Source organism: Nylanderia fulva, unplaced genomic scaffold, assembly GCF_048542155.1.
Source record: "Nylanderia fulva isolate GAGA-0341 unplaced genomic scaffold, ASM4854215v1 Scaffold29, whole genome shotgun sequence".
Taxonomy (NCBI): domain Eukaryota; kingdom Metazoa; phylum Arthropoda; class Insecta; order Hymenoptera; family Formicidae; genus Nylanderia; species Nylanderia fulva.
In genome coordinates, this window is record NW_028190358.1 from 546166 (window position 1) to 570016 (window position 23851).

The window sequence follows — 23851 nt, forward strand, 5'->3', positions numbered from 1 at the left end:
TGCAGCATAATTCGAATTAGCGTTAATCGAGTAATGGCGCGCTACGTCGAAATGTATTTTCCTATGTGCCTATACGTATTCATTCCCTTCCCCAGCTGCCTAGTAGCTTTAAAGCCGCATCTGTACCTATGTCAGCCACATAATTGGCTTTCGCGATCGTGCCGAAGTACTTGAAGGCGTGAGGATTACCGGGAACCTGATTGCGCGAGAGCTTTGTGCGGCAATTTGGATTTTCCATCGTTCCCCGTCCTTCGTTTTCCTCTTCGCTTTTACGGAGCTTGCGCGGAGTCTTGCTCTACAAGTATATAGATGGAAACGCATTCGAAAGAGAGACGGTAGTCGAAAACATCTCTCTCGATGGGATATGTCGAGAGTATAAATTTCCATCGTAGTTTATGATCTATGATCCAAGATGAGCGCTTGAAAAAAAAAAGATCGTACCGTTTTCTATGTCACTTATAAATTACTCGATATCATTTCACGAGGCACAATTATGCCGATCATATGGACATAAAAATATAGCGATGCGATAAACTATCATATTTTATACGTCAAGTTTTGCGATCGTACATTTTAAAACGCTTTAAACAGAAAAATCACCCAGAGGGAGAATGCATGAACAGAGAGGCAAAATACATAATAATGAATAATTATTCAATTTTATATATTACAGATATAATTTTATCTGATTGCGAGCTATATATAAACAATGAGAGAGAGAGAGAAAGAACCGATATTATTACGTAAGTGTCACTTTGGTTGATTCATGCGTTTTCATTTATTATTCGCACAATACTCTCTCATTACCTTCACAAAGGATACTTTTCAATTGACCGCAAATTTCGTATAATGAATCGTCGGAGTGTCCACTGTAATTGGATTATTGTCGCAAAGCACCGTTCGATAAATCGAGATAGCGCGAACGATCGTTAGCGCGATCTCGCGCGGAGATACAGTTAGGACACGACTGTCTGGCGAATGGCCGATAAGGCGTAATAGAAAAGATTACTCTCGCAATGCGGCCGGACGACTCGGAAAGAGAGCCATCGCGGTTTGCCCGAAAGAGAGGGATATATGCATATAGGACGTCGTGAGGGGACACGGAGTTGTAATTATACCTGCATGCATCGTTTCTACGTGCATTATAAATGGCCGTGCATAATGAATGAACCGCCGGACGAACCCGCCGGATTATCCCTCCAAAAGAATGGTCCCGCTATCCTATCTAAATCATACCCGCCGGCGTCGTTTTGCACCACCGGCAATGTTCTCGAATCGGGGGGTGGAAAAGGGAGAGGGGTCTGGAGGGGTAATTTCCGTGAACGAACGCGAGTAATGTGCGGCCGCGAGATTTTCCAGGGCATCAATATTTTTCGCGTTATCTGGGATTTTTTTGTGGAAAAATAATTTTTAGAAAAGGAAAATCATGCACTGAGAGAGAGAGAGAGAGAAGATTTTTGAATCGCGGAGAATATTATATGAGACAATATATATTTAAATTTTATTCCTCTTTGGTTTAAAAATATAATATTGTATCATTCTTGTACACACACATATATATATATATACGTATACACATAAGTAAAACGTTTCTGTCTTGTCGTTAACACTGTAAATTAGTTCGCAATTATACGATGATATGTGCTCCGAGGATGTACAACGCGTTGGAAAGTTCATGGGAATGATGGACACGTATTATTCCGCGGCGTTTTACCTCTCGTATAACATTTTAAATCTTAATGGAGTGCGCTGTGAAGGTACGTAAAGCGTAACGGCCGAGCAATGAATTAATTACGTGGGTTAGTCGTTCGCACTCTGAGATAGAATCGTGCGAGAGAAATTCACGAGCACGATTTAATATTTCACTCGGAGCCGCGGGGTGCGAATTCCTCGCAAAATCTTCTCACAAAGCCGAAATGTTTGCCTTGTGTGTCGTTTCATATAATACAGCACATTTTAATAATATTAGTACGCGTAATATTTATATATATATATATATATATATATGTGTGTGTGTAAAATATATATTTATCTCACGTAATATTATTTATAATAAAATTTAATTAACCACAGAGCGCCGTGCGCTGCGGTGACCATTAGCGTTCGTGACTCCTGCATAATACGGCCTACTAAATTACGGTTGATGCAACGTGCCACGCGACCTCTCCCGTTTTCAGCTGTGTGATAATGTCTCGGAATTGGACACGCCAGTACCATCGGCAATCAACATCGCGGCACCGTGAACAAGCGACCGCGGCTGCCACCGTCGCGGTTCTGTCGCATTTTTCAAACTTTGCCAGCAAAATTTCGACCACAACCAACGGGGCTTCTCTCTCGCATACCGTGATATATCAATCCGCGTGGCGCGTGTGTGCGTCAGTGATGAAACGGGAGGGCAGGTTGTATAAAAATATTGGGTGCAAATCAATTTGGTGATGACGTAATCCCGCAACTGCGCTGCCACCAGTGACCTATTTCGCTGTCGTTCTAGGCAAGAAATAGAGCTACATCGTATACATAAATCTAGATTTGCAGAGATAGATAGATAGATAGATAGATAGGAGAGAGAGGGAGGGAGAATAGAAATAATAAAATGTCACGTTGTGTAAGATTAATATATTAAAAAATGTCAATCTTAATCTTAAAGACAGATCTCTTAACGAATAATATTTAAGATCTAATTTAGGTAAAGTTGATTGAAATGTATGATTAATTGAAATTGGTTAAAATTGATAACTGGATAATTAGATCGCGATTATCAATTTCATATATGTATGTATATACTTACTTCTCTGTACCGAAATATATTTTATTGCACGTTTTAGTTGACAACTTTAAGCGGCAACTTTCGACGAGTCCGCCGGATGCATAACTTCCCTAACGTCCCGCGATGGAACGCGTCCTGCGGTCGGGTCACCTGTTAAGCACAATGCTTAATCGGGCTCCGTAAGTGATTAGGAAACTCCGAGGGAGAAACCGCCGAAATAATTAACATCCGCGTTTCGACATGCGTCGATGGTGTTAGAGACGCTAAACGACATGTAACGTTATCGAGTGAGTAGATGGAAAGCGGATTCCGCATTAGCACACGAAAATTGGAGCTTGCAAACCTCCCTCCTCCCACCCTCCCGCCCCATCGAATAATTCTGCACGCGAGATATCGCGTGGTCTCTGCGGTCTAGCAGAGAGATCTTAACACATAACTTCCCCGTGAGAAAGTTGGCGCTTGTGCGCGATAGAGTAGCTCTCTCTCTCTCTCTCTCTATCCCTGTCTCTCTTTCTCTTTTGTGGACAGCACACTCGAATACACATCAAGTGTTTAAGTCTCTCGAATTCTCAATTGAGTCCGTCCTCTTCGTATGTCTCGATCTGGCCGGTTGAGGTCAGGGTTAATTGGATTCGGCCGGAATCGGATTTCACGGGTCGATTTCAAGCATCCCGTTACAAAGATAGTTCGAGTCAAATTTGCACGTGAAATTTGTTTACATAGAATTTGGTAATATTGTTGGAGGGATTAGATAAGATTAGAACATAATCGCGAAAATGATATATCGATGTGTTATTAAAGGATCAATCGTTCCCTTCATGTTAAGAAGGCACATGAGGACGTTTGCGCGCTCAAAGAGTTTAAGTTGGAGTTTCTCTTTTAACTTTGCTCCAGGCATTTATTTTTACAAAGAGGATAATCCGTTGGATTCCAGTTGGTTATTGCTAACTGAACGCGACGGTAATCCCTGCGTTGGACCAGGGCCCCGTTCTTAACATCAATTTAATGCTACCTCTTTTATCGTTTCCCCACTACGTAAATCCATCTATAAATTATGCTCTTTCATCTCTTTTATTTTGTCGCGACTGTAGAAAGAAATTAGAAATGACGGATCCAGTACGGCAGAGAAAAATGTAAAAATACAGCCGGATTTGAGTAGAAAGATTACTTTATGGAGGTTTATGTTCAGCGGCATACGAGTTAAACCTGATAAAAATCATAGCCATGTGCTATACAGATACTTCCCTCATTCGAATGTAATTATTATAAAAACGGTGTTTATAAAGTATTGAAATTATCACAAGAAGAGGGATATGAAAACGCGAGTTATGACGATCGAATAACTTTCGCAATAATTAGCTCACTGTTTTTTCAATTATTATTTTTGACATATGAGGGATAATAGTTAAGTCTTTTTAAAAGATTACAAAAATATAATTATTATCGTATGTAACAACAATCTTACAACCATCCTGTTACTGATAATCTGATAACTGCTTATTAAAAATTTATTCAAAATTTGGGACGAAATTTTAAGTAATTTTAGTACAATATCTTTGATTAATTATAGATTTTTAAATATGTATGAATTCACGTTACATAGATAGATCTAATACATTATTAAACAAGAAATGAGAAACGGAGCGAAAGTGTTAATGAACATTACTATATGTATATGTATATATGTATAACACGAAGTTTAGTGCGACATTTTTCCTGTAACATATTTATCACGAGAGATAAAAACATGTGTTCGCGTTTAATTGCGGTTGCTACTATAGATAATGAATGTCTTAAAACGTTCTAAATATCGTTCTAAAAAAAACCTCTAAATATGGGATGAAAATTATTTCCGTCAGCAGAGTAACAATTTCATGCGCTTTTGTACTATCATCTTTGAAGTGGACGTCCTCTAACATCTTCAACTTTGTGCTTCAACATGTTGAAGAGTGCATACATACATACTAGTTTAACTACTACAGCACATATGCAGTTTTATGAGAGAAGCCGTGCTATTTATTTCACATTTGTTACTTTCTCTGTGACATTTTCTTTATTATTTATGAAATAAACTTTGCATTATGTAATATTGTGCATTCTGTTGTTAATTCGAGAATTGCATATAGAGACTTAAAAATAATTTAATTTAAAAACTTTTCCAGAAGACTTCCAAGTGTGTTTCGAATCTAATTTAGCAGCAATATTATATTATTTCTAAGTCAATTAATATATAAATCATTATTACATCGTAAATCAAAAGATAGTATTACAAGTTATATTTTTGCTGTTCGCATTTCGTTACGATACGCTCTTAAATTTTCATCCGTTTCGCATTTTTGAGCTTTCCATTTCGATGACAGGCCAGCCGTGCAAATTAAAAGCGCGCAGCGTGGGCTCGCCGCGGGCAAACAATTTACCGTAGCCGCGACGAAATATTTGCTTCCTCATAAACAAACCCGGTGATCCAATTTGTGCTAGGTGCATTTAGTTGCTTTCGACGCACCGCATAAGTCTTGGATATATTATAAACGGTAGTTTGAACGTTAAAGAGTCGTTGAAAAAAAATATTGTGTCAAAATGCTGTTGCAGTTTTTCGAATTATTTTGTTGCTTTGTAACGTAACGATTTATAGCGAAACTGAGAAAATGTAAAAAATACAATTTATTATTAACAAAATTTTTAAAAATTGAAAAAGGCAAACTAAATAAAAAATATATTCGTTCATGTCAAGTGTTATAATTAAATATAGTTAAATTTAAAGAATGCTACGTGCGAAAAAGTTGTTACTTAATTCTAAATATACCTATGTAAATATAATATATAAGCTACAAATATTTTGAAATATTTAGAATTTTCAATTTATATAAGTATATAGTCTTCAGTCTTAAAATTCTTTAGTTTGCAATGAGAGAAAGCCTTTGTTAAATACCATAAAGATGAAATCGCTACGCTTAAGTTGATTGAAAACACGTTTATCGTCATCAAAACACACGCGGAACTATTTAAGACGCGAAGCTTCGGGGGTGGAATTTATCGAGGATTTTATCTCTCCCTCTCCCGTTTGACATCGGCTGAAATTTCTATCTCGCGTTTGTACGCGAGACGTACAAAAGCATCGCGTAATAGTTGTTCACGGGCACTTTGGCGTTCCCGGTGAGGAAGACGATGAGTTAGAATTTCGTAGATCCGATCGAGGGAAGCATATATTGACACATCGGTTGAACGCCGATCGTGCCATAGTCTCTCTCTCGTGTTACAATGCAATAGTATGTATCGGGGTATCCGCGAATCATGCAATGCGTACACCTAAAGCGCCACGCGCCACGCATACGCCACATAGATTACCGCATTAAGATCAGTCGATGGGACCAAGTAAGACAGACAGCTGAGACGAGCCACAAGGCGACACATTCTTGCTAGAAATGCATATCATTTCAACGGTGTCGTAAGTTCTTGAAGCCTGCATAACGCAGGAATATTTATTTATTTTTTCGTTGTCAGAAGACTTTAAAGTTCCAAGAAAGATGAGTCTCTTGGTGCAAAAATGTAGATACGTATATCAAAATTTTGTCAGCTAGATGAAAGCTTTCGTTAGGTATTCTTTACAATAAGAGAAAAAAACAACGATGGAAACGCACGTATATTAATATATTACAGTTTGTTGTAAGCTTCTACGTTTCCTCAAATATGTTCATGTATAATAGCATCTTATGTATATTTATGCTTGGTTAGAGAGAGAAGTTATTCTAATTGTCAGAATTATGTGCATTTCTAGATAACTATCCCTCCCTCACGGTGTAGAAATGTTTTAATAATTAAATGTGGTTAGTGAAATAATTCGCGAATATCGAACGATACCTAATTTACTCTAAGGATCTTAGCTCGGCTGCCTACTTGAATCGTTAATATCCACCAACGCTAATTCAGTTCAAGCGAGTTGTGCGAATTTCTCTTGTCTTTGTTCTCCCTGCGTGGCGTACGATGCAATTGCGACGAGGGTGCGTCCCGGAGTAACGGTAGAGACAGTCGGAAAGACAGGCAGTTTCCCTACCAGATCTTACCACCTTGCATAATGCATCGCGCGACGCCACTAAGCCAAAGGGGAAACTTCTCTGACGTGGGACTGTGGGACGCCAAGAGCACACACGCGTCGTTCCTCCATCCTTTCTCTCTTCCCTCCTCATTGTTCAGTATCCCGTTCCGCAAATCTTTCTATTGGCTTTTCGATCTGCTTCGCTCTTTTCGTTTCGTTTTTATCTTTGTCGGATTACAATGCGTAATCCTCTCGCGGTATCGCTCTGTGCAATTGTTGAACTTATTTATTATAATACTATATCGCGGAATAATGTTTACATTTTATAGACGTGTGTATGAAATCGCGATCGCGCGAGACGCGAAAGATTTACAATTAACAAATAAACAATTGTTGAAACAATGTATTTAGTAGACGTATCGTAAAAATAAAAACCGGTATATTTATTTACGCGCAAAACTTTTATTCCGGTGAAATTTACATGCAAAAACTATGTCGATTAGTGCTGAGGGCATATTATATTTTTTTTTCGCGCAAAGATCATTAAAGTTTTAATGAAATTTTAATGAAAATTTTTTGAACGCAATCGAAGCCGCGTTGCACCCCAGCAAACACAGTAAATATATATGTTATATACTTAAGCATGTTACATGTAACGTATATGTTAGTTGTAATTTCCCACACTCATAAATGTAACATTTTTAATATTACATATATTACATTGTAGTTATATTGTCATTATATCCCAAGATAGCACTGACTTATCAATACATCAATGTGCTATTTGGTATATATATAATTACAATATAACTACAATGTAATATATGTTATATTAAAATGTTACATCTATGAGTGAGAAATTACAACTAACATGGATGTTACATGTAACGTACACGTTATATTTCGTTTTATTATAGCAATGTAACAATTATATATCGGTGTTTGCTGGGATCGCTCGCTTTGAATTTGCCTGCGTTGAATTTCGCGTATAGGAACACGATGCGGTACGTTAATTCCGAAATCCTGTGAAGCACTTCGACCATCGTCATCTTGTATGTACCACGTCGGAGCTGCGTAGACGCTACGTGCGGACGGTGGTATGGTAATCTAGTTCGCGCCAAGTTTCCACCGAGCTCGAGTTAAGTCGGCTGCGTAGAGTAAGCTCCCGGTGTTACTACGGCTGATGAGTCCAGGACACTTTGGGGGGATACGGTTACCGAAAGACGACACGCTCCCGTCGCATCGAGCGATAGAAAGCCACTTTTCCCCGTAGCAATATCGGCGATCGCTTCTCCGATACCGGTTTTTTTCGATCACACCGATTCGATAACGTTGTCAAGATCATTTTGTTTGCCGCGAAAATTGCTTTTCTCTTTATTTTAACGTATCCATAACGAACTAAGTAAGAAAACTCTGTTTTTTTACAATAATGAGAAATGAGTTTTTCATCTGTATATAATATATAAATAATAATATTGTTAAAAATAAAATAATCTTGTAAAGTCGCTTTTAAAAGTCAATATATATTTTGTATAATAATATAAGCAATCTATTATCGTTTGTGAAACACATGCAGAACTATAAATATTTTAATTTGCAAGTTACATATAATTAAGATTATTTATATTTTACGTTAATTACTTTTTATGCTTTAGGCTGTGCCGTTTGTATATCTATAACATTAACGCAGAGTCAAACTGGCTAACTCTAGCATACTCTGATGTTTTATGTTTTATACGTTACGAAGTGGGATAATCACATAACTTTGTCATATCGCTGGTTGACTTAGAAAGCTTATAATTGAAGAGAGTATGTATGTACTTCGTGAATACGTTTATTCGGCATTACATAATGAAATTCTGGTGGTCCATACAGTTTAATGCTAATAATATTTTATATAATGAAAGCTTCAATGTTTATGTTGCTGCTGCATTAGTAAAGACAATTTATGGAAAATTATACAATTAAAGAATCACTATTTTTTTGTACACATGTAATAAGAGTAAGAAATATTATGAATTAAATTATATTAGGTAAAATATTATTCTTGAACTCTAACTGTTTTTATTAGTTTAATTATTATGCGTATTCATAAGTCTAAGATAATATTCGCGATATGCTCATTTAAAGGCATTATACAATTTAAATTACGAATTATTATCTTTTAAAACAATTGACGTGGAGAATTTATTGGCATTAAAATTTATAATGATTTTAAATTATGATGTGATGGTAATGTCGCGTATCGCTGTAAAATAACTTACGTGAACTTATGCTAGTATCGCATTGTTTTCCATTTTTATAAAGACAAAATTGCGAGTCTAATAAATTGATGGGAAATATTGTAAGCGTCGAGGAATAATATAATTAAGCAGAGAGAATACGGTGACGTAAAGCGATGAGATAACTTAGAATAATTGTCTACTGAGAAAAATGTACTACCAATAAGATTAAGTTTCAATAAGATCTCGATATTTTTCCTTTACTCGGGAAAAGCTTGCAGATTTCAAAAGTGAGATGAATTAACGTATCTTCAGGATTCTGGATGAATCTGGAGAAGAAAGCTGTAATGATTTTAACAGAGCTAAAGTGTGACATTCAGGGATGAATGTTCGATTAGTATGATCGAACTGTAGACGTCGAGGAAAAATATATAAACGAGAAAGAATATGATGATATGGGATGATGAGGTGGCTCAATAGAATGATTGTTTTCTGAGAGAAAGATCCTAGAATTGAATTCTAATAGGTCCCCGATATTTTTCTTTTTGGGAAAGGTTTATGAATTTGTGGAGATCAGCCGTCTCTTATATCTTGTGTACATCGATATTATTGCGATGTCAACTCAGAATATAATATTTTCTTTCCTTAATGCATCAGCGAGCGAAAATTTACTGAAAGAAATCAATCAATAGTCTGTGACATCGCAGCACTTGTTAGCTTCGGCACAATCCTGCATTCGGTCGTTAATTAATATATACACGAGCAGTCATTATTCGTGTATTCGTCAACTATATATTAATTAATTTGAGAGTTCGAATAGGGAGCGTCTGAGGAAAATATTTTTACAATATATGTGGGGATAACAATTGAGAAAAATAAAAAACTCGTTTAATATTCAAATAATAATTTTATTTTTGAAATACACACAAAAGCATTATTTTCATTGAATGATTAAAATTTTAATAATTCATTATTTTTGTTATATTGAGAAATATTTAAAAATGTAAAAATTAGAATATATATATATAATAATACTGTCTAAAAAACAATGTTTAATCTTAAAGATAATTAATATTATTATATATTACATGTGTCAACATGAATAATGTTTAACTTTGGAGTATAATAATATTTAGAAAATAATACTGTTTAAAATAAATTTACAAATTTTGAAGATAATTAGAATTATTATACAGGTCAATATAAATAATGTTATAGCAAGCAGAGCAATGATATCTATGTCGTAACGTTGATACCATGGAGTATCGCTTTCACTAAATCGCAAATGATTTACTTCTTTGTGACGCATCATGTATTCCACCCACCATATTGCATTCTCCATGCTGTCATACGGTTGATCCTTGTATAAAGAATTTAGATACGTCATCTTCTCTTTGTAACTAAACATATTTTATTTAAGTTCCAATCTGCTATTAGTATTTAATTGGATTACGCGGTTAAAATAAAATTTTTAGTAATATGTATATTTGTTTTTGCATACAGAATATAATTATAATAAATTAATAAATATTTATATCTCGAGTGATTTACGCTAGAAGAAAATTCTGATAACAGAAATTGATTATAATAATATTTATATTAAAATTATATTTTAATATCAAATTATATTTAATATTAAATATAATTTTAATATAAATTATTAAAATTAAAATATTAAATTAAGATTATATTATATAATATCCGCGTGAAATACCTTTTATTGCTTAGAATCTCATAAATGGCTGTCTGGAGAATATCTTTGGTTATTTTGTGAAAATTGAGATGTATTGTCGCACCTAACGAGGCCAATTTTTTAATTCGACATTCTTGTTCGGATACAATAGGAATTCCTAGAATTGGTACTGCATAATAAATAGCTTCTTCGGTACTTTGAAGTCCACCTTGATAAATAAACAGCTTGATGTTTGGATGAGCTGTACAAATGAGATGATTAATAGTGTCATAAATTACGTATCGCAAAATAATGACTTCACATTTTTAATTTTACCAAGTACGCCTTGTTGAGGAAACCATTTTGAGATAAATATATTATCGAGTTTTCTTGGCAATTCACAATCAAATTTCCAAACTATTTTATAAGATAATTTTGAAAATACTTCAATAAAAATTTCTAACATTTCATTATGTACACCATCGCAGGAGACAGTGGTTCCAAAGCTCATATAAATAAATCCTTCCGTGGCGTTATCTAGGAATTGTCTTAAATCCTTGTTGTTGTATTTAACAAAATAATTAAATTATTTGATGCGTTTATAAAAGATTACAAGTATTACAAGTATTACAAGTGCATTATAAAGTGATAAAAGTTGAAAATAAATAATACATTAGATAGATAGCTCGATATGAAAATATAATCTTCTTAAAAATTTACGTACTTTTGGCAGAGATGGCGGCGGTTTTTGTATATGAAAACCGCTGAAATATACTACATTTGATTGCTCAGGTCTAGGATTTACAATTGCTAGATTCTCGTTAATTAATAATACACTCATGTTTTTCATTATATCAAGGAGTTGCGGTAGATCATTTCCCAAATGTATTTTAGCCGTTTTTTCTTCTTTGACCATGAAATTATTATGCCAAAAATAGATAAAGTCCCATACCTCGAAATAGTTTTGCAGTCTTTGCCAAATTGATGGATTTTCTCCAACTAACGTATTAAGCTCCCAATTTGAAGAATGCGAGTGAAGTAAAGGACTACCAAAAACATACCGTATGTAATTATGTAGACCCAAGGACATAATTCCTAACGTGTAATAGATTAGTTGACATATCAATTTTTCACATACATATTGAAGATATATATATACATAACTCTCGCAGGAGGAAAGGTCGATTTTTTTGTACTTATAACAAAACAAACATTTCTCTCTCTCTCTCTCTCTCTCTCTCTCTCAGGCAATACTAATATCTTTCAAAATATCGACCGTTCCTCCTTATACATGTTACTTGCAAAATATCTTGCACATGTCACTTGCAGAGATCTCACCTATGAGAGGAGCATTAAATCTATGTGCTACACTGAATAACGCCGGACTCATTGCTTCTACGATAACTGCGTCGAACTTTTCACCACTATCCTTTCTATAGAGTTCCTTAAATTTTGGTTCATCGAGTATGAGGCTGCTTAATATGGCGATTACGTGAAAGCCATATTCGATCAATTTATTCGATGGCATTTGCGAGAATTGTCTTCTATACTCTTGAACTATGGAAGGTATAAACGACAAATCGATTTCTGTATAATTTTTCAATGTCGGATCTCTCATCGGACGTGGAGTTAATATGACGATTTCATGTCCTCGTTTGTTTAAGGCTAAACTGAACGATTGGTGAACTATTTGATGACTATAAAACGGTGCAATCGTGATTACGAGAATCCTTTTGGCATTCGCTACATTGTTTGCCGATAGCAGCCATAGAGATAAAATAACGCACGTAGCACAAATAACTCTATACATTTTGTTACTGTTCTGATTGTACTGTTCTTTTGGAGTTATGAGCACTCATATTTATTAATACTTTAACAGCCATTACTAGAGCTCGAATGAGGGCGCTCTTGCATCACGCTGTCTGATAACGAGCATATAAATAACTATTCTAACGAGAAATATATATGTTCATATTTGAATTATCTATTTATGTCTCGTAAAAATTTGAATTATCTATTTATGTTTCTATCTATTTTACATTATTAATTTATAATGTATTAATAGAAAAATAGCTTTTATATATATACATTACTTTTAATTTTATTTTATTATATTGCTTATCTGTATTTTTATTTCTCTTTTACTCACTCGATGCAAAGTTATGTGTCGTGTTAATTCTCATTTTCGATCATTCTAATCATTATTGCAAAACGAATAAAAAACATTGTAATTAATTTTCATATCAACGTTAGAGTAAGACAGAACAAATATTTAATTAATAAATAAAGATTAAATTTTATGTTTATAACTGGTACATTAAAAATGTTAATTGAAATGCATTTTAATCATTACTTATATTACTTTCTTATTATATATTCATATAGATATTTTACATAATATTTGCATACTACATGATAAAGTAATGATAAAAAGTGAAATTTAAAATTAGTGGCATTATCAGGTCAATCTGCGAACATTACATTACATTCTTTTGCGTTCTAGCAATGAAACATATGGTTAATTGACCTACCCTACTTGAAATATATTTTAATAATTATAATATATTGTCTCTTTACACACACATTAGTCAAGGCGATGTAAGTAATATGCCGGTTTTAAAGCAATGATAAATGTGAGAAGAAAATTTGAAAATTAATTGCATCTTCAAGTTGATTTGTATATTGTCTACAACGCGACAAAAGAGCAATAGCGAACACAAAATTGTAACTACTTAACTATGAAGTAAAACATAATAAATAGAGCACAGAAATTTACATCATAAATTCTTTGAAATGTTGAGACGCATTTAAACGATACCAATAATTGTAAATTTTAATGATGTTTCTTAATATAAATAAATCTTTTAATTTGTTATTTGTCTTGTTATAAACATTGCATTTCGGATCAGTTAAGTAATATAGTTTATCGTGAAACTTTATAAACTTCACATTTTAATAATATATAATACTTTTGTTTTATATAAGGATATTGATAAAAATTGTGACAATTAATAAACAAAATAATTTATTTTGCTATTGTATTTTCAATGTGATTTAAATATACATTTATTTTATATTATAATAAATTATATAAGATTGTTATATAATAATTTATAGATTAGGACAATATCTTTGAGATTAAACCGAATAGAAAAGTTTCTTTCTTTTAGCATTTTTTTCAATGGATAATTATCAAGAGAATTATCGTGTCCGAAAAATTGAAAAAAAATTGATGAATAATACAATATAATAACAATAAACACGCAATATAATCGTCAACTTTTAATTTTATATAGTTGTAAATAATAAATTATTTATAAATAATAAATATATAATATGCAAAAAATTGATTCGTTACGCAGGATTTTATGCATTAATGTTGCGTCAATTATGGGAGAATATTTCTTGCAGATTCAGATATGTACTTAATAAAGTAATGTAAAATATTTTTTATAATAACAACTACTGTGTATGTGTGCGCGACGAATTCGATAATATTCGTAAATGAAATCGTAAAATCTGAAGTAACACCCATAGAGAAAGAAGGGATGCTATAAATATTATTATAGCGAGGAATCCAATGATGTCCCAGTCATATCGTTGATACCATGTCTTGTCGCCAAGACTATATCGCAAGAAAGGTGTTCCATTGTGACGTATCACGTACTCGACCCACCTTACCGCATTTTGAACACCGTCATACGGTCCGTTATTATAAAGTTCACTTAGATGTTTCATCCGATCTTTGTATCTTAGGGGAATATTATTATTACATTAATGCACGTGTGATTTAAAAGATTAATTCTTCCTATTGTATAAATTATGATTAAGCTAATAAAAAGAGATATTATATATAGATATATAACTTATATACAATAATACCTCTTATTGTTTATAACTTCATATACAGCAGCTTCTATGCTTTCTTTCGAAATATTCTTACTATGAAGATGAACTCCAGCGCCCATTTTTTCTAAATATTTGACGTTATAATTTTGATCCCAAAAAATGGGAAATCCTATGACCGGAATCCCATAATGAACAACTTCTTCGGTACTTTGCATACCGCCTTGATAAATAAATAGCTTGATATTTTGATGAGCTATAAACGAGAAAATCAATACGAGCTGGAAAGATTATACTATTTCTAAGGCAAGCAGAAGCGACATTACCAAAAATACTTTGCTGGGGAAACCATTTCGATACTAGTATGTTTTCAAATTTGCTGGGTAACAGATTAGGGTATTTCCAAACAATTTTGTACGGCAGCACAGAAAATGCTTTGATAAAGTATTCAAATGTATTATTTGGTAAATGTTCCCATTTAACGTTGCTTCCAAGACTGACGTAAATAAATCCTTCGGTCGCGTTGTCAAGAAATTGTTGTAAATCCTACCGCATACAACAAAACCAATAGCAAATACATATAATGCAGAGCAAGTAAATCTTATTTGAAAACATAGTAGCTTCTTAAAAAGATTATATATGTTCATGTGTATGTATATAACATACTTTTGGTAGAGCAGGCGGTTCCTTTGCGATATGAAGACCATGGTAAAATACGACGTTTGGTTGTTCAGGTCTGTTATAAGAAAGAGCTGGATGTTTGTTCACTAAATATAAGCTCATGTTTTTCGTTATATCAAGAACATGTGGCAAATCTTCTCCTAAATACTTCTTTGCGAGCACATCCTCTAAAGGGAGATGTACGTTCATCCAGAAATACATATGCTTCCACACTTCATAAAAGTTAACGAGTCTTCTCCAAAATGACATATTGTCTTCAGGTAACGTATTGGCTTGCCAATTGGAAATATGCGATGGGAGGATCAAGGATCCAAACATATTGCGCATATGATTGTATACATCCAAGCTTGAGATACCTAGGTGTCACGTTACTTTTCATTACTTTATGAGTGTGCGAAAAAATGAGTATGCTTAATTCTAAAAAAAAAAAAAATTAATCGTACAGTTTCACTGATATTGATATTGTATGCAGTTTTTTCTTACCTATAAGAGGAGCGTTGAATCTATATGCCAAAGCGTTCAATGAAACTGTGGGACCTTGCGCTATAATAATTGCGTCAAAGTGTTCATTGCTGTCAGTTGCATATAATTTCTTCATTTCTGGATTTTTAAAGACCTCGTTATTTAGGATGTGAATTACTGGCCATATAATATCTTTTTCTAGAGTTAAGACGTTTAGATGGAAACTTGCCATGGTGAAACTTGTAAATGATGTTATCTGTTCATATTCAGAAAAACTATCATAAAAGTAATTTAAATCAATTTCTGTATAATTTTTTAAAGTGGAGTCTTTTATAGGATTCGTAGTGACCGACACAATCTCGTGGCCTCGTTTGTTTAATTCTAAGCCTAAGCCACGGTAAACTAATTGATGGCTGTATGATGGATAATTTGATAAGATCAGTATTCTTTTGGCATGTGTCACATTATATTGCACTAATCCACACAAAAACACAAATATTGGGAATAAATACATTTTAGTCCACATCCTTTCAATGATTTCAGCGAATTACTGTGTTGCAAAACTGTAAAATGCATTCGTAGTATTCACGTGAAACGATATATACATAGTATTTGTGATAAAATTTAGTATAACACTTTTCAATTGGTAACAAACTGTTTGAAATGCGCATAGAATGTATTTTAAATAGAGAATAAATATATTTCTAGTTGCATATTTTAAGTTTCTTGAATTGTTAATTATAAAACGTGTATATGCGTATTTGGCATCTCTCTTTTTTATTATACCGCACATGTTAATCTGGTCTAGAAAATTAGACATGCATAAATTAGTTAAATATACATATATAATGATTGTTTTCGAAATCATATAATGCATTTTTTGTTACATGTACAATTCCAAGCATCTAGCTCATTTCGATTTGTCTTTAAAAAAGAGCTAAAGTTACGCGTTTAATATGTATATTGTTTTTACAGAATATCGTTTACGGTAATGTATTTACTCATTTATTTTTTAAATCTTTTTCATTATTAATTACTTTTTCATTATTCATGTAGTGAGTTTTATGAGATTGGATTAACAAGCATAATGATTAATGCGTGATCGTTGGGTCTTTACGATGTACCTTCGCGTTGGATATAAAATCGTTGAAACGGACGTGTGGACATTCTCATAAATCTGTCGGCATCATAAATCGTCTCGTTGAGATATATTTAAAAGCATGCTGTCTCCGGTAACAGACGGCGATAAGTTTTCTCAGGTCGCTCGTTTCCCCATCTCTTGTTTCCATATCGATTAAAGAGGCCGTGTATCTTAATAAATTGCGCATTAGAACCGCCAGTTGTTCCGACACCATCCGCACCGTATATACCGATTTTATAATTTAAAAAGTTTCGTGTTTTTACGCATTATTTATGTAGACAGACCACGCGAGAGGAAATCGAACTTTCGTCTGCAAATTGTGTCAGTGTTGTTTGTCTATAATAACGGCCGGATATTGAGATACCGGATTTTTACAAAATTCAAATATTCGGTTTTATATTTGTTGGAAAAAGTTTATCGTTGACCTAAAGCCGATATTAATTTTCACAGAATAGATATTTTACTAGATATACTGCTCATTTTCTACACGATAATATCGAATAATATAATAATAAATTACATCTCTTATAATTTTCGGGATCTGCATTAATTTAAATTGAACAATCATGATTCGAAAGAGTTTAATAACACATGTATGCAATAATAATTTTCAATTTTTTATTTATACTATTAAATTAATGAGTTTACTAACTCGCAAATATAACAATTAATATTACCATATTGTTCTGAGAAAAACATCGGAATAACATGTTTATAAAATGGACACATTTTCATAAGACCTTCAGTTTATGTTAAATATTCCCACACGTGTGTGGCATAAGGATATATTTTGTTTTGATAATGAATCGAAATACTGCAGCGTACAATTGTAATGAGTATTACGCGAGTATTGCGAGTTCAATAGGTTCTCTCTTCGCTGAAAAAATATCATATTTTTCGCAATGCCCATGTATTTGTTAAGCATTCTCGGAGGATTGACGCACCTTTTATTAATCCAAGTTATTCAGAAAGAGAGAGCGCCACGTTCCGTATAAACACCTGCGGCGTTTTCCTTTAGTTTCCATCATGTGAACATTATGAGACTGTCTGGTTATAACGGCTGTCGGAAGCTACGACGAGAAAGACCGCGATACGAATGCGCCAGGAATCCGACATTTTGCATTATAACGCCGATGGAAAAGCCGACGAAGAATTCAGGACAACGTCAATAAAATCCGCTCGCGATGCCTTGTTATTCTCTGTAACGCGTATTTCATGAGGAGTGACAAGTGTCTTTCAATGACTGGAAAAAGACGTTTACATTTCGATCGTGACACTAACACGCGGGTTATCCTTCAAGATTATTGTCGCATGCTTGCCTGGATGAATAACCATCGATACGACAGGTATTTTTCTCCCTGAAAAGCATCGAACGTTCAAATCGCACATGACATGCTTCTCGAAAATTTTCTCCTTCGATTATTCTTCGTATTTGTCACTTTTCATTATTCGCTTTTATCGTTTAATAATCAGGCATTGATCCTATAACTCTTCAAAATAGAACATTGATTACAGTATCGTGAGACTCTTTGAGAAGCAATTACAATCTGATTATTTCCTGCATTAATGGATACGGATTTATAATGTGTTGTTATTCCGAATTATAAAAGACTTATGTTTAGACGAAGTAGACTTTTAGAATATTTATTATATTATTAAATAAATCTGCATTATTTATTTAGGAAAATTTACAGTTGCATATTTTACTTGGCGTTTTAGTAATAGATTTATGCACTAACGCATCATGATTATCGCTGTAACATTTATAGAAATCCAAATTTCCAAGTAATATTAAACACCTGTCACAAACTAGGGGCAGCAAAGGCAGATTGCGATATCATGATTTGAAATCGTGTGGGAGGTATGTGGCTCGACGAAATAGAGTTATGAGTGCTTTTCAGGATATTATGTTTGAGTTTCGTTCGTAATATACGCGTGCATCACTAACTTTACGCGGCGATATCAAAGTAATGATAGCGGTTGTGAGAGAGTAAAACACAATTGCGATCTTCGGATTAAATACACTGATTGTTGAGGATAAAATCATTAAATCGCATAATATATTTTTAATTATATATAGAATTTAAAAAAGATTTATATGAGAGAAAGAAAATATTAATTTTTTTCTTACTTATATATTATCATTTTAATATTTTTAATCTGCGTGAGATACCACTTGAGAAATATTGTATTGATCCATTAATATTTGTTACATCAACTTTAATATAAAGCAACGCTCCAAGGCAAAGTAGGTGGAGTAAAGAAATCTGGGGGGGGGAGGGAGATAAGAATTCATCTAATTGAAGTATTTTAATTATTCCGTAGTTATAAAAGGAAGTTCAAGGCACGAGTGAATTTTAGCGAGTATCACAGGAACTTTAACTCGGACGATTCGTCGACTATTAAAAGGTAGTTAAATAAAATACCAGCTACCTAAGGAAATTACAAACGGAACGAAGTATAATTACTGAGAAGAGCGTCATATAAAATTCAGCGTTTAATTGCGATTTCCATTAAACTTGCACATCGAACGGCTATGTTCTGTTTGATAGCGAATAAAAAAGCTACCTAGAAACATTCTTTCGATGCAATAGAAAGCATTACTCGAATACAATACTAACGAACGACAGCCGTGTTCGTCGTTTTTACAAATACATTTTGTACAAACAGGTTTGCGCATTTTTTACAGACGCGACCGTGAGCGCAAATATGTGCTAATGGATGTGCATCGGTAAAATATCAACGTTGCTTAAACATCACGTCAATGTCAAACGTTCAACCGCGTGAGTTAGATACCAATTTTGCAAACGTTATCGGCACATGATGTCAGTACAGTCAAAGTGCATACGATGTATTTTCGACTCGGAGATGCACAAGATTATTAAGGTATTATTATTGCATTCGTATATCTGGATTCAGCCAATTCGACTAACAATAAGAGCCATTCGATGTTTAAGATAACATCATATTATATCGAAGAGAGGATAGAGAATTCCAAGAGAGATTATCATAAAAACGGCGCTAAGACGGTTGATGATTCAAATGATTTTTATTCATATATTCACATCTGTTGATTCGAAATGGGATTCTGGCCGTTTGTACTTTCGATTTCATCATTAAGGCAACACTCATGGTTTATTCAGATGACCGCACCAAGATATATACCTATAGATAGAAATATAGATGGAGAGAAAGGGAGAGAGAGAGAGTGATGCTACTTGTATGAGGTCGGTACTCCAGAGTCACTTGCTCATTCAGTTGATTACGTCGGCCCGCAAGCATGGCTTTTCCCTATGGCCTGGAGAGCCCATAATCCCGCCATCTCCGTGCCGTTGGGTTGTTTGCGCGCGATCCTGAAATATCAGTTGACCCACCGGCGTTTACGAGTTCAAACGAGGACCCGACCAGACGTGTTATGGTGGCATTTTATATAGCCTTTTAATAAAGAAGCAATATTAACCTACCCTGTTGCTTAGCAGTATTTTTACGCCAGATGAAAAATATTTATTTATATATATATATATATATATATATTATGTATGTATCATGTATATTTATAACAGAGGGAGAGAGAGAGGGCGATTTTGTCGTAAAATCTGTACAAAACCTTTTACTCTGATACTCTACCACTTTTCTGGCATACGTTGGGAGACGTATTGTAGACAAGCGGATGAAAACTGTTAGCTCCGGTGTAAGCTACTTAGCCTTGAGGCATTCGTCTAACGAGTGGATGGTTTCGATCGACTCCTTTCGTAACCATTGTATTTGCAAAAGCTTTCTTCAGAGTCTTGTAGCCCTCAAGGGGCTATCTTAAATTAAACTATATTCACGATAGTAAGAGCAACAATACTGACGGGAGATTCTTCCGTCGATAGTCGGAAATTTTTCAAGAGCGAGCGTATCACACCTATTTGAATTTAATTGCGTATAATAATAATAATAATATAATAAATTTAGACATACGTTAATCGTTAATTTTTTATTAACGATGAAACTATCCGAGATCTGAGCAAAATCAGAGATCATATCGAGGCGAACATTGTTGGACATGACGGATTAGAACACGCGTTAATTACTCAAAAACTCTCGATTCTGAATAATTATAATTAAACTCCGATATTATGTGAAGTTGTATGAATTTATATTTCAATAATTATACTGAAGAAGACCGCGTGCGGTCGAAACGTTTATAGAATGATTGTAATTTGCGTTAGTTTTAATATCTAATGACTGTAGTTTTATAATTTATACATGTAATAAATGGTAGTTGACTGAACTTCTCGAATATTCAGCTCGATAAGTTGGCCTTAGATTTATCACTTTGTTTTCAATATACGAGCGACAATTTGTATTAATTTATTTTTAATTGCGTATATTGTATTTCGAGTAGCTCGACACGTTATGCATTCGCATTTCCACACATTTTTTCATGCTCGTCTATTTATTTTCTACAGAATCGAATATCCAAGTTATACTATTGTTGCGTAGTTTTATGAATATGAGATTTAAACGTTGAAGAAACTGCATAGATGCGGATACCTCGTGTGCATTCAGGGGAAATATGTATTTAGCTTGCGCTTGTATCAGAGCTGTTTCAGATTGCACAATAACATCTCCCTCGCCTATTCGCTACTCTTATTTTCTCACTAAAGGCCGGGGAGAAGGAATTTCCCGACAAAGTTAAGAAATTCTTTGCTACCTGCCGTGCCTTTTACATAAATAACATTCCGTAGTTTCCTGGTAATATTCCCGAAGCATCAGCTTGGAGGAGAGGTCGAGGCGTTTCTCCGCGGCACCGGTTGAAAGATTCCGCTTTCGAAATTTCATGCCGAATCTCGCTGCGGAATTTTCCGGGTGGACGTCGATCGTCTAACCGGTAGTTTGAACCGCGAAACGATGGGAATATTTTTCTTTCTCCGACGATATGAATTCCCTGCCGCCACGGCTAGAGAAACATATCACGATCTCTTCTCCTTTCTGACGTAAAATCGCAAACACGCTCTGTCATTCTGCTCTTTCCGCGAGAGAATTGGAAATTATTCTTCTGTCACTCTGGGACATTTTGTATAGTGTACCGGAAACTATATTCGGTTTATCGATTGGACGGTTTTTATCAATTTTTTCACGCTTTTGTTATCACGCGTTATTTATACAATATATTTTTATTTTTTATTTATATATTTTTATACCGGAAAATAATTATTTATAACCGATAAAAATGTAATTCTTCCGAGAAGAGATAAATGGCTGTTTCTCTTTTTTTTTTTTTTTTTTTTTTTTATTTAACGTTCGTACAGTAGCAAATGTATTAGCTCGAGGGAGAATATCTGATAATTATCTTTCTGCAAATTTTAATAAAGTACCTCGAGGTTCTAAGGTTGGTCGGTTGATCGAGAAATCACTGCGACAACGAGAAAGTACCTCGGTAGCTCTGAAATACGATTCTTCCCTGGCGTGGAATAATTTTTATCATCGCCATAGACGGTTGAATATTCAGGGGAATCCGTTCGATTCATCTGCGCACGTGAATATTCAGCGGTTCCGCTCGTTCGTTCGTCCGCCCGCCTTTACACCCTCCTCCTCTCATTTCCTGCCGCACCTTTCCGCCCATTCGTATCTGCGATTCACAAAGGATTCGCGGTTTTGTGATACGCGATGAAAATAAACCACGCGATATCACAGCCGCGTCTCCCTTTTTCTGTGCGAGTAATAGCGGCGTCCTCTCTTACTTAATGCTTTTGCCATGACTTGATCTGAATATTTACTGAGGTATTAAATCTTTTATTGCCGACGTTCTCGCATTTTTAAATCTTGAGCAAAATCTGCCAACAAATTAAACGTTTTGACATATCTTTTATTTATAAAAGTGTAATAATAAGGTGACAAAAATTCTTTTATATGAAGATTCATCAAAAATAAATCATTTTTTTTCTGTAAAAGGATATTCCATTATTAGATTTGAAACCGTGCAAAATGTCTTTCTTCATTTTTACAAAAATAATGAGTTATATTTACTGAAATAATCGCAAGATTATAAAGATAGAAATTAATATTTATAATATCTTTATATATTTCTATATTGATTTTAATTTAATAATAGATTAATAAATTTCTTATTTCATACATATCTCTGCTTTCCATTCCGACAACTTGCTCCATCTTGAATTCAGCGTAAGGGCTAATGTTACTCTCGATAATTCAAGTGAGATCTAATCCGAATCGATGGTTACTTCGCATAATTTAGACTACGTTCGAGCTGTGTCGAGGTCGTTTAGCGTAATCCGATCTGGAGTCTAGTTTCATGCAAATTCCGGATGCGAATTTTCGCACTAGATTTTTGAATTAAGAAACGTCACGTGATCACGAACATACACGTCTATCCTATTGCATTCATCACGGGGAGTCGAATACAGACGCATCGAGATTGCTTTCGACTCAGATGCCTTGTATATATCTAGAAATCGCAAACCAAAGACGCAACTTGATGCAAAATGGAGAATCGTCTGTGGTAACGCAAAACCGCAGACCTTTATACCGCAGCGGAACTCGATACGCCGCGACGCGGCATAATGACGCGTCACCTCATTCCGTCGTTTCCGCGGATGGATGAGAAGAATCGGATCGTCGCGGCGCGCAGGCGTTAATTCTTAAATCCGGCTTTCGGTACATTCGCTTAATCGCCAAGTGACAATCCGCTTTTACCACCGCGGATCGTCGATGTCACGTCAGGCGGAAATGCGAAATTAAAATTTCGGTCGAATACGCACGCCCGATATGGCGTGGCAGTTGCAATTTCACGCATGGCGAGGCAGGTTCGCCGTGCAGCAACACACCGCACGATCTCTCTCTCTCTTCCTACCAGGGAAATTAATACTGCCGGCTTTCCCCGATCGCGTATGGTTTTTCGTGGATTTAAGAGTACGCAGCTGGCGCGCGAACCAGACCAGGTCGCGATGAGTTAGGATTCCCTAAATTTACAGACCATCCGTGATATAGGCGCGAGCGGCGACAATAACGGGTTCAACTG

At 34.6% G+C, this 23851-nt stretch overlaps 2 protein-coding genes across 3 annotated transcripts in view; one reads left to right on the forward strand and one right to left on the reverse strand.

Moving 5' to 3' along the window:
* Window positions 1-10110: 10110 nt before the first annotated feature.
* On the reverse strand, window positions 10111-16310 carry LOC114933109 (uncharacterized). The gene is made up of 10 exons (XM_085484021.1): window positions 15705-16310; window positions 15207-15577; window positions 14867-15086; window positions 14577-14796; window positions 14174-14445; window positions 12033-12548; window positions 11419-11789; window positions 11031-11250; window positions 10737-10956; window positions 10111-10422 (listed from the first exon to the last, which is right to left on the reverse strand). The coding sequence occupies exons 1-10, from the start codon at window positions 16207-16209 to the stop codon at window positions 10155-10157; spliced, it is 3183 nt and encodes a 1060-aa protein (XP_085340147.1). The 5' UTR covers window positions 16210-16310; the 3' UTR covers window positions 10111-10154.
* Window positions 16311-17670: 1360 nt separating this feature from the next.
* The window catches only part of LOC114933108 (protein O-mannosyl-transferase TMTC1), a 162326-nt gene continuing 156145 nt past the window's right edge, over window positions 17671-23851 (forward strand). The window contains exon 1 of one of the 2 annotated variants that reach the window (XM_029305572.2): window positions 17671-18170. Coding sequence is in view for 1 of the 2 variants with exons in the window: in XM_029305575.2 (XP_029161408.1) it covers window positions 18040-18170 (131 nt within the window). In the remaining variant the exon portion in view is untranslated. The remainder of the gene's footprint in view (window positions 18171-23851) is intronic. The other variant, XM_029305575.2, reaches the window with a different exon arrangement.